Consider the following 13,201-nt stretch of genomic DNA (forward strand, 5'->3'; position numbering starts at 1 on the left):
GTTCTCGATCGATATTCAATCACGCTTTTTTAACGTCTTGTTTCGGTTGCAGTACTAAGCCGATCTCACATATAGCTGGTAATACGATACTCAAAAAATTTCTGTGCGTTTAGCATACTAAGAAAAAAAAATAGTGCGTGGAGTCCCTCCGCGCGGTAGAAGTTAAACTTCGCAACCTGCGACGTTAATTGTAGAAGAATCAGCAGTCGTAGAAGGATCACTAGTTCTATTCAATGACTCTTTTTCCTGTTCCGCTCGCTGCCGTGCTCTGTAATCATGGTAATAATGTGCATTTTTCCCTCGTGGACCTCTTGAACCAGTGGAAGTGCTTGTGGTTGCCTCATGGAAAATGTATTTGTATTAATAATGTATGTGAATGCGTCATAATATAATTTCAAAAGAGAAAACCTAACAATCAATTGATATTCACAAGAAGAGACGTACCTTGACATAACCTTAAATCCGTCGCATTGTCCGTGGAATTGTTTTCACTCATTTTTTACAATTGTTATCCACTAAATTTGAAAATAAAAAAATACTACCCTAGTAAATTATAGGTGTATCAAAACAAACTTAAAAATATTTATAGAAAAACAATACTTTTATGACTTTTATGCTAGTGAGAACCAAAACAATACGGAAATGAATGAGGGAAACTGGATCCTACCACGTGATTTTTCGGCCAATAAAAATGTAGCGTTAAACGTTTAACGCAACCTTGTTGGAAGTCGCATAAGAAGTATAACTTCAAAAATTCAAATATTTTTGTGATTGAAAATAAGATTGCTGTATCTTAATTTTGATAGCATCATCAAGTGGTATCAATTCATTTTTTTATTTCGATGATTATTATGCTTTTATGTAGATATAATAATAAAAAATTTCAACATGACTCTTGTAATTTATTTTATATACATATATGTATATTATTACTTGACTGATTTTACAATACAAATAATATTTCATTTTTATTCCTTTAGCTTACAATAAGTAGGGGCGGTAGTTTAATATTGCTGTATTTTTTAGCACTAAGCCATTGTTTCATAGACGTAGGTTTATACATGATGGCATTGTCTTATTGGAAAATAATAATATAATTTTCAGTGAGTAAATGACTGCCTACTGTATATTGATTGTAAACTGAATTTTTCCGATCAATCAAAGAAATGAAATGCATTGTGAATTGAATTTGAAAGTAACCCCCAGGATTTATAATGACAGCTGAAAATGTAACAACCTTCCAACTTGCGTTATTCGTTAAAAATCTACATTTATCTATTCCCAATCTTAAGCATTTGGGACAGGTAAAATTCGAATTTTTTTTTCTGTTTCAATTTTTTTACATATTTTTATTCACTTTTACTTCGAATCTTCTGATATATGCTTAATACACTTACATTAAAATTATTGGGGAAATAAATTCAATTATTATTTCGAAATTTATGGAAGTATATATTCTATGAGTGTCTTACCGTTGTAGCTCACTGCATAATATTTTAAAAACTTATAGACTGTTAATAATCATATATATTTTAACAGATAGTTGATGAAAATGAAGAAGAGCTGGGTGTCGGCGTTATTGGTGAAATAGTAGCAGAAAGAAAAAACGCCGTCGGACTATTTAAAGGTTATAAAGTGAGTTAACGATATTATTTACAACGACATCAGTCTTCGCTATTTTTTCTATCGCATCAAATTAAATCTGCAAGTAGCTTCACCAACTCATTAACTTAAAATATGAAATACTAAATAAAATCAAAGAAAATAATCTGTATTTGATTACCGAGACCTTGTATCGAAAATCGGGGTGATTGAAAAATCGAAAGTTAAAATTTGACCAAACGAATAGCATTCTCCCGGAGAAAAGAATTATGAGATAATTTTGAAATTCGTAACATTGTAGTTTACAGAGTGAGTCTAAAAATAATAAAACTATAATTTAATGCAAAAAAGAAGAAAAAAACATATATTCTTTTGGAGAGAGCTTGTTTGAATATCAGTGCCCGCCAAATGGATGCCAAACTCCCTGCGCGGACGTATATCAACACCGCCAATTTTCATTTAAAGAAACTGATAAAAGAATAATAAATATTGCTTCCTGCAGACGATTGTCTTCTACAGAGAAACGAAAGTAAAAATTCTCAATCTCGCTCTTTATTTATTAAGAGCATGAGACACACCATTTTTAGGGGTTCATCAATCAAATCCAATGCTCTTGAAGCGTCATATAGTTGTTTCTTTTTCGAGAACAAATGTTCTCCTTATACATCGAAATATGTCTAGGATTCAATATAACTACGAAACTATAAACTTTTTTTTAATAATTCTACAATATCTATCGTAAAAAATAGCACGACAAAATTCTGACTAATATCTGAGATGCTTAAATTTTAAAAGCTTTTATATTGTTTCGAAAGCATATTTGTATAATTTGATTACAAAATGAAACGAAACTATATGCACTCGCGTATGATTACTTAAATCCTATACCGCGATGGTCTTTTCTTAACTTGCAACGGAGTATAACTCAGATTATCGCTAATTGATAAACAGAGAGAGAAGCTGCTTAAGAACATAAAATAATGCCAAACTAATTACTTGTAGCGTTTGTATCAAAAAAATTACAAGCTGCACAAAAATAGAATTTTATTTATTATTTCACAAGTCACCTGGATATCGTATTCGCAAGCTCTCCAGTTTCAGTTTTTACTCTTATATATAATTTTTGAGACACGTTTTGATTGATGTCCAATCATTTAGCAGTTGAATGTGTTCACAAATCAGGATGCATTACTCAAGTGCGTTAATTAAAGCTTTCTCTCAGGTCCATCAAAAAGTGATTTCTGTGAGGTCCGCAAGGCACCACATATTAAATAGAGTTGCTTAAGCTGTGTCACTTCACTCACATGTCCACTGGAAATAAATCTATGACCAATCAATTACAACTGCAACTAATAAGAAAATATTTCAATTGAGACAGGAATACGAATCGTTCAATAGGAATAGTGTGAATGAAAATTGAAATTAATTGAATAATAGTGCAACACAGATCTAGTTCAGCCTCTGTCTTAAAGGTCTCTATACATATTTAATGGAATTTTTGTATTAAACTAATTTTATATGAATGGTCACGAGCAAAAACCATTAATTTACATTAAAAAAATTCATTGTATCCAAAGCGATAATATAACCCTGTTTCCACTAGTGACTTACTTGAGATTTAAAAATACAATACTTGATCGCTGCTATTTTTTGAAAGATATTGTTTAAACCCTGTTTCCACTAGCTGTAGATAATCTGGATTGCCAGTAATCTAGATCAGTGGTGCGCAAACTAGGGGTCGCGACCCCTGTGGGGGTCGCCAGAAGTTTTTTGGGGGTCACCAAATTTTTATGAAATGCATTATCCCTGCATGCTGCATACCATACAGTGTACATATAAAGAGTGAAGCGCCATCACTCACTGTTTAATTGCAATTGGATTTCCGAAATGTCACGAAATATCGAGTCAGAAGTCATAAAACGCACACAAAATTCATCTGTATTTGCTTTACAACTGGACGAGACTACCGATATTACTAAAATATCACAACTAATTATTTACGTTAGGTTTATTTTTAATGAAGATATAACAGAAACGTTTTTATGTTGCAAAAATTTGGAAGGAAAAACAACTGGAGAAAAAATATTCGAAGTAATAAATGAATATTTTGAAACAAAGTCCCTTACCTGGGCAAACTGTGTTGCGGTTTGTACTGATGGTGCTGCAGCATTAACAGGTTCGAATAAAGGGCTCAGAGGCTTAATTCAGAAGGTGGCATCTCATATGGTATTTAATCACTGTATGATTCATCAGAAAGCTCTTGTTGCAAAAGATATGGATGAAGAGTTGCACAACGTATTACAAGAGGCTGTTAGTTCAATTAACTACATTAAATGCAACAGCCACAACAGCCGTCTCTTTTCAATACTTTGCAATGAAATGGGCTCAACGTATGAGAAATTACTGTTACACATCGAAGTCAGATGGCTTTCACGTGGGAAAATACTACGACAGATATTTGATTTGAGAAATGAAGTGTACATGTTCTAAATCGAAAAGAAACATAGATTGGCAAGTTACTATATCAATGAAGTTTGGCTAGGGAAGCTGAGCTATTTAGTTGATATTTTCGAAAAACTTAACGACTTAAATTTGAGCTTGCAGAGTGAGAATTCAACTATCATAACTGCAGCCAGTAAAATTCAAGCTTTTAAGAATAAGTTTAGTCTCTGGCAAACTGAACTGAATAAAAACAACACCAACATTGAAACATTGAAAAGTTAAAGAAAACATTGAAAAGTTAAAGAAAAAATTTTCGAGAAGATTCGAGGATTTTCCTGAAAACGATCTTGGTTGGATTCGTGATCCATTTTCCTTTGACATATGCAGTTCAACGCTTCAAATTAGTGAGAAAGAGCAATTGATAGATCTGATTAGTGATTATACTCTTCGAAATCAATTTAAGACTCAGCCTTGCCAAACATTTTGGCTATCCGTGGAAAAACAATATCCCGTTTTATGCAAGAATGCCATCAGAGTGTTAATACAATTTGCATCAACGTATTTATGTGAAACTGGATTTAGCAAACTAGTTTCAATAAAAACTAAATACCACTCGCGTTTAAAACCTGAAGATGATATGCGAATTGCAATTAGCAACATACATCCAAACATCGATGAGATAATTAGAAACTTGCAGCCACATTAAAGGGCAATTTACTGATTTTTGTGTTATACAAAAAGTATTTTCTTAAAATTATAAATAAAATTAATATGAGTCAAATATGATGATGTTTTTATTCGATGAAACGAAAGAAACGCTCGAATTTGTATCGTATTTGCTCGTATTTGTGAACATTTATCTCTAGGGGTCGCCAAAAATTGTCTCTCTACAAAAGGGGTCGCGGTCGAAAAAAGTTTGCGCACCACTGATCTAGATTACACGAAATCCGATCGTCAAAGGAGCGTTTCCACTTATGTTCTCTCGAAACTAGATTAAACTAACGATTGCATCTGGTACCTAGATTATTTAGATCATTCATGTTGAGCAAAGTAAGCTAAAAGCTTGTTACAAGTGTGGCAAAAAAGACTTCGAAACTGAAACTGAAACCCTACTTAGCGTCGTTTGACATCCATTATATCCTGAGTTGCCTGTTGCTATTTAATTTATTCCTCCATCATTCATTATCTTTAAAAAAAACAGTTCTTTTCAGAACTAATATTTTCATTGATTTTTTCTTGTTTCTCTGTTTTACATTTTTAAAATAACATATTTTATTGCATTATCTTCGATTTTAATTTTTTCATATAACCATTTGACTGTTTTGCTGTTCTTTAAAACCGAATTTTTAATTTTCATTTCTATTACTGCTTAATTACTTTACTACATATTTTAACACTACTTTTTTTTCTTATCTTACTTTCTTCATCTCAAATGTTTTAATTTTTAATGGAGTCCTTAGAAGTCAGTTTAGTTCTGCTACAGCAGAATCAGCAGCTTCTACTAAATTTACTTCAGCAAAGAAGAAGAGAGCGAAACAAAGTGTTGCGCTTGTTTTTAATCTTAAGTGCATCCATTTGTTTAAGGAGGCATTCTGTGTGGACTTTAGAAAGACACAGTTACTTTTGGCAAGATTTTGTTCCTCCAATGTCTGACAGCCAGTGGAGAGAAAACTTCAGGATCAGCAAAAGAACGTATCAGTTCTTGTGCGAAAAGCTATGCGTCCTTGACAGAAAGGATACAAAATTCCGGAAGGCTATTCGTAAAGAAAAGCGAATTGCCATTGCTTTGTATGCTTTAAGTTCATCTGCAGAATATAGAACAGTTGCTCACTTGTTTGGTGTATCCAAAAGCATTGTTTGCAAAATTACCCTTGAATTTTGTAAAGTTTTTGTGGAGGAATGTGATCTAATTCATCTTCCATCAACCGAAGAAGAATTGATAGAGGCCAGAGATGCATTTAAGGATCGCTGGGGTTTTCCACAGTGCTTGGGGGCTATTGACGGAACCCACATTAAGATCCAGCCACCGAAAATGCATGCTAGCTACTATAACTACAAGTCATTTTATAGTATCGTGCTGATAGCTGTTGTGAATCACAATTATGAATTTACGTACGTGAATATTAGGGCTCCTGGACGGAACAATGACGCTTTTGTATTACAGAATTCTGCGTTCTACAATTATCTGACTGAAAATCCTTTGCTGTTCAAATTATCTGAAACAATCAAAGGGTGTTCAGTCCCACTGTGTTTTCTTGGGGATTCTGCCTTTCCACTTTTGGAAACTTTACAAAAGCCTTATGAGGAACATTCAGCAATGCCCGACATATTGAAAAAATACAATTCTTCTTTATCAAGAGGACGGGCAATTGTTGAAAATGCTTTTGGAAGGTTGAAAGCTCGATTCAGAATTTTAAAAATGCTGGAGACCAGAATAGACAATGCTGTACCAGTTGTGCATGCAGCTTGCATTTTGAACAATTTATGTGAACAGTTTGGGGATTATTTTAATCCAGATTGGAAAAAAGATGTTGTATTGCATAGCAACGATACAACCTGTGTTATGGGCAATAACAAAAATCAGCCTAAACTAGTAAGAGATGCTATGGCTGCATATTTTTATGAAAATAATGAATGATGTTTTTTGTTATGTTTATATTTTAAATGTTTATTTTTATTACTTTTTCTAATTTAAGATTCATTACATAACTTTAATTAAAAATGTCTTTTATCGAGTTGATTTATTGTTAAAAATCAGTGAAAATAGCTAAATTTGTCAACAAAAAAAGAATTCCTATTCATACATACATCATAATTAGTGTATGCTTACCAATAAAAATTCTTTTTTATTCCTGATACATAATTTTAATCTATATGTATGTACATTCACAACGTGCAAACATTTACTAGGACATCGATTTGGAGATAAAGCAACTTGTTTTTGAGAAATAGTTTTTATATTATTCACTACTAAAGCAACTTTTACATAATTTTAAATTAACTTAATATTTAGTGGCTCATTCTATCTTTTTAATTAATAGCTCTCTTTTAAGAATATAAAAAATATTAATAAAAACTCCGTCTCACTATCTGTCCAAGATATTTTCTTTTGCTTATCCATATCTGTTTCCATTTTCGAAGACGAATCTCGATTTGCGCGCTAATCTAGTTTCTCAAACTAGATTAACTGTAATCCAGTTCACTCAGACTTAATCCATCACGTGACCAACTGAAATCTAGATTACGCTTTAATCTGGATTTATTTGGGCTAGTGGAAACAGGGTATTAGAATTTTATTAAGGAATTTATTTAATAGTAAGTTTTAACGAGGCAGGAATAAGCAAGGTAAATAATAAAAAAAGAACTAGATCACCAACATCGCCAGCATCAATAGAGATATTCAAATCAAAGGCTGAACTATATCGCTAATAACTTGAGTGAATTAAATCAATCAATTGTCGTTTGCTTCATTCCTATTGAACGATTCATATTCCCATCCCAATATAAACATATTCCTATAGGTTGTTATATAGCTTATTGATCACAGATGGATTTTCAGTGTACGTACAGGTAAGTAATGTTAGGTCAGCTTAGACATCTCTATTACGTGGCATGTGACTTTTTCGTGAACAGAATGAGACTGGCTTTTTGGTTCAAGGGATGAACAGCATTTTGAAGGATTGGTTTTGATAGGCAATTTGATGCTTCTATCCATTCCAATTTTGGTATTCTTTATTCGAAGCTTAAGCTTCGAATAAAATATATGGAATTTATTGGAAAGGAATATGGGATTAAATAACTAAACAACTAGTTGTGAATGCGCTTTGTATATTTTTATATAATTGTAAAGTTGTGCATTGACGATTATCTTAGACTTAGCTAGGCAAATATCATCCACTTAAAAGATTATATAAATTATCAAAATAATAACCCCAGAAAAAAAGTTTAAAAAAATATCACCCCTAAAGAAATAAGTTAAAACTAATATTTTATTTTTACCAATCAGCTGGTTTTAAATATGCTTATCTTATTATGCGAATTTTGAATTGAAGATCTGAAGGACTCAAGGAAAGAAAAAGAATAATATATTCCAAAAAACATACAAAAAGTATCCCACACCAAAAACTATTATGAAATACTACCCATCACCAGAAAAAATCTCTTTCCTCTTCCCCTGTAACTAAACTGCTTGTTTTTTTTGTTTTTTTTTGTTTTGCTATGCGTTTCTCATATTTGTTATTTTATGTAAATGAAAAGTTGTGCATTGCTGATTATGTAATAAATTCGGAAACTGTTATGAACTGTTTTTAAAAATGTATCCCCTCTGCAAGAATAGCTATGGTGTCTTCTTCCCCTTGTTATCCCCTTTTTCACCACGCTGACGTTTGCTAAAATACTCTCTTCAAGAGAATGGAATGTCTGAAATAGAACATGCATGAACAATGTCTCAATTTCAAAACAATTAAGTTGGCCGGAGGTAACGAATATAAACAAAAAGAATTGTAAGATGTAAGATGGCAAAGACTTTTCAAACTCTCTGGATCACAGAGCGTGACCTAGAGAATTTGCTTTCTAGTGAGGTGTGAGATGAGTATGTAGCGACGAAGAAGATTAAACTACCAACATAAATATCTACCAAAAATTCCCATCCAATTATTCAGTATTGAAATAAATATGCACTTCAATACATACAGCAGACAGAAATTTTACACATATACATGGAAAACCATTTGTCGGTTAATATTCTCGTCAATTAAATTCTTCAAATATTTAATGAAGTTACAATTTGACCTTTTGCTTACGCCTGGTATAACAGGTGGACCAGAATGATGGTCTTCATCTTACGAAGCGCCGTAAGCAAAGGGTTAAAGAAGAATGGTTTTTAACTTGCAGGTGGCAGCTGTAAGGTTACAGCCAAAATGAAATTATTACAAGCAAATTTTTTGTTAGGATAATCCAAAGGCAACCAAAGCTGTTTTGACAGAGAAATACTTTCATTCTGGTGATTTGGGTTACTACGATAAAGATGGTTACTTTTGGTATGCTGGTAGAAATGATGATCTAATCAATTCAGCTGGGTAATGGTTACTTGACATTTATTCATTTTTTAGTTTTTATAATCAAATATTAAAGTAGAGGTAAAATATGTAATCGAGTATTAAAGGTAAATTTTGTTTTTGTAAAAATATATTAATATATATTACTTTATTCAAATATAAAACTTTGAAGATATTTTACGAAGTTCTTTCATCAAATGTAAATAAATAATTAAAATTAACAAATAAAAAAAATTAATAAATAAAAAAAAATTAAAAAAGTGACAGTTTGAATGCTTAAAACTCGAAGTATACCTTCCATTTTTAACTGAGTATCTTTCGCTGCGTAGAATAGTTCAAATTGCGTCTGGATCTTAAAATAGAAAAATATTTCAAGTGTTAAGAAATAAATAAATAATAAATAAACTTTTTTGAAATATTGCTAATTAAGTTTTAACGTCTCTTTTTCACCCAGTTAACTCAATAAATACGCAGAAGTGACGACACTGAACAGCTTCGCGTAATTAGAAAAAGAAATTGAAAAGTCGGTGTTATATTTTGATATTGTTATTCAAAAACCATCGACTTTTTGTCAGCTTTCTTTAAGAGAAATTTTAAAACCTTGACACAATTTAAGATAGTTTAAGTAAAATGAACTTTATACCTGAAAAATTAGTTGTGATTATATAAACTCAATTTTTATAAGTCAATCGCAATATTTATTACTATGCAGTTACTTTTTTGGACAGATCCATTAAAAAGTTGCAGTTTTTAAAATGTTTTAAATTATTTTATTTTTCGCTTTTTTGTTTAATTATTCATTAAGTCTTTGGAAAAAACTCGGACTCCACATTAACTCGGATAGTCGTGACTCTACTGTATTTGTTTGACTGACATGGAATAACGAATATTACTCGGCACATTTAAATTTTTTTTTCTTTTTAACAAAAAGTACTAATTAAAATACAATTAATGTAGCGTAAAGAAATTTAAAGGTTTGGATGTGTTTTTCAGATATCGCATTGGCCCAGTTGAGGTAGAAAATGCCTTAATGGAGCATTCAGCTGTGAGAGAGGTAGCAGTGATAAGTTCACCAGATTCAAAAAGAGGGGAGGTGAGTTTCTTTCATTTTCGTTCATTATTTTGATGCACAATGGGGATAGTCTATCACATTATACACATTTGGAAAACCTATCACATTTCAAACAAAAAACTCTTTAAACCAGAAGTTCCCAAATGGTGTTCAAATCACACATGGACGTGAGATGGAATCGATATTCGAGCACCACAGTAAATTTCTGCAAAACTGTAGATTAATGTTCTCTTCACATAATAGATGTGTAGCCTGGACAAGGGATTAATGTTTGTTTCACATTCCTGCGTAAATGGTGTGGTGTCATCAACGTCAACTGAGGGGACCACTTTACGTTTAATTTTAAAGAACCTTTACCAAGATGAGTCCCATGGGTTCCAAGAGTTAAGACTCGTTTTAATCAGTTATGATTTTCGAAACCTGTAATTAAACTTTTAACCGATTATTTACCCATTATCTACTTGATATTTTCATTATTTTCATGAAATTATTTAATTAAAGTGGTTAAAAGCAAAATTTAAAAAAAAAAATTTTAATTGCAATGTATTGAATAAATAATGAAAAGAATACATTTATAAAAAATTACGTTAGTATTTTGTATAAAATGAAAATAATCAAATTAACCAATGGAGAAATGAGTCTCTCTAATCATTATTCTCAACTTTTATTTTTGGTCCTTTTTCATCTTCATTTCAATAAAAATCAAATTTTAGCTCATGAATATTCAGTTTCTAATCACAGAGAAATCAAATTAGAAAACAATATGCTACTCTAGATCAGTGAAATTAAATGTCTGATATAATAGTATTAATAAAACGATATGATGAAAATATTTCATTTTTTGTTCATTCATTAAATATTTTAATAGTAATTAAAAAAAATTTATTCAATAAATATTTTTATTTATTTATAAATTTATTAAATATCGGAGTTTCCCCAAAAAACGGCTGATCATTTAGGGTTCCACGGTCGAAACAAAGGGAGAACGACTGCTTTAAATCACATTTTATTCATTGAATGTTCCACATGTTGTAGAATTTTTTTTTTTAAATAAATGCTTCAAGTATTCATTAGGCTGTAGATTATACGTGCTATTCAAACTACATGCATGCTATTAGTTTAAACACACTTTACATATTATGTTACATTCTTTTATCATAGTTTTCCATTATAATAACTCAAATTGTTACATTATACTTTTTTTTTTTTAAAAATGCTATTTTTTTACATATGTTTTTGAAATTCTCAACTTGGCTTCAAAATCTGATACAACTCATTGCTTACAGGTAGTCAAAGCATTTATAATTCTAAACGAATCTGTTAAACCAAGTGAAGCATTGATTAACGAACTTCAAGATCATTGCAAGCGCATGACTGCACCTTACAAATATCCAAGGAAGGTATTAAGATATATTTATTTTCTCTCCCCATTCTTTATTAAAAGTACTAAAAATGACCCATGATTTGTACAATCAATTTTAGATTATAAATATACGGTTTGCTGCGTCCTGTTTAAAAAATCAGACTATTTATCTCCAAAAATTCCTAAATTAACTGTAAAGTTCTCAAACACATGGAGCTGCTGATTCAATAACTATAGAACTATGTTTTCGCCGCTTTTTGCCAGAAAAAATTGTTTTACAATTTTTCACAGTCGACATCTCCATCTGATGACCAACTTTATAACTAATTAACTAAACTAGGAGTAAATAATTCCTAGATCTCTAAAAAAAAAGCAGTACATGTCTATATTCTTTGAGGTTTCTTAAATTGGTTTTTAAATCATTATTCATATTTGGTTGATAATCATTGTTTTGTTCATCAATATTTTTCATGGAACTCTAAGCAAAGGGCTTAAAATAGTAGAGCACTCTCTCGAAGATTCCATAAAGATTTTAAACGATTTTTTTCTCGAATCTTGTCTGCGACAACAAGGATAGAGTACATATCTATATTCTTCAACGTTTCTTAAATTGGTTTTTAAATCATTATTCATTTTTGGTTGATAATCATTGTTCATTGTTCATCAATATTTTTCATGGAACTCTAAGCAAAGGGCTTAAAATAGTAGAGCACTCTCTCGAAGATTCCATAAAGATTTTAAAAGATTTTTTTCTCGAATCTTGTCTGCGACAACAAGGATAGAGTACATATCTATATTCTTCAACGTTTCTTAAATTGGTTTTTAAATCATTATTCATTTTTGGTTGATAATCATTGTTCATTGTTCATCAATATTTTTCATGGAACTCTAAGCAAAGGGCTTAAAATAGTAGAGCACTCTCTCGAAGATTCCATAAAGATTTTAAACGATTTTTTTCTCGAATCTTGTCTGCGACAACAAGGATAGAGTACATATCTATATTCTTCAACGTTTCTTAAATTGGTTTTTAAATCATTATTCATTTTTGGTTGATAATCATTGTTCATTGTTCATCAATATTTTTCATGGAACTCTAAGCAAAGGGCTTAAAATAGTAGAGCACTCTCTCGAAGATTCCATAAAGATTTTAAAAGATTTTTTTCTCGAATCTTGTCTGCGACAACAAGGATAGAGTACATATCTATATTCTTCAACGTTTCTTAAATTGGTTTTTAAATCATTATTCATTTTTGGTTGATAATCATTGTTCATTGTTCATCAATATTTTTCATGGAACTCTAAGCAAAGGGCTTAAAATAGTAGAGCACTCTCTCGAAGATTCCATAAAGATTTTAAACGATTTTTTTCTCGAATCTTGTCTGCGACAACAAGGATAGAGTACATATCTATATTCTTCAACGTTTCTTAAATTGGTTTTTAAATCATTATTCATTTTTGGTTGATAATCATTGTTCATTGTTCATCAATATTTTTCATGGAACTCTAAGCAAAGGGCTTAAAATAGTAGAGCACTCTCTCGAAGATTCCATAAAGATTTTAAAAGATTTTTTTCTCGAATCTTGTCTGCGACAACAAGGATAGAGTACATATCTATATTCTTCAACGTTTCTTAAATTGGTTTTTAAATCATTATTCATTTTTGGT

At 31.0% G+C, this 13,201-nt stretch overlaps 1 protein-coding gene across 1 annotated transcript in view; it reads left to right on the forward strand.

The window, feature by feature from the left end:
* LOC107451914 (acyl-coenzyme A synthetase ACSM3, mitochondrial) overlaps positions 1 to 13,201 on the forward strand; it is a 106,280-nt gene that overhangs the window by 77,801 nt on the left and 15,278 nt on the right. Inside the window, exons 12-15 of the mRNA XM_087168260.1 lie at positions 1,540 to 1,635; positions 8,995 to 9,122; positions 10,095 to 10,194; positions 11,460 to 11,573. Of these exons, the coding sequence (XP_087024386.1) occupies positions 1,540 to 1,635; positions 8,995 to 9,122; positions 10,095 to 10,194; positions 11,460 to 11,573 (438 nt within the window). The remainder of the gene's footprint in view (positions 1 to 1,539; positions 1,636 to 8,994; positions 9,123 to 10,094; positions 10,195 to 11,459; positions 11,574 to 13,201) is intronic.

This window comes from Parasteatoda tepidariorum, chromosome 7, assembly GCF_982258835.1.
Source record: "Parasteatoda tepidariorum strain Cologne lab strain chromosome 7, Ptep-v5.0, whole genome shotgun sequence".
NCBI lineage: Eukaryota > Metazoa > Arthropoda > Arachnida > Araneae > Theridiidae > Parasteatoda > Parasteatoda tepidariorum.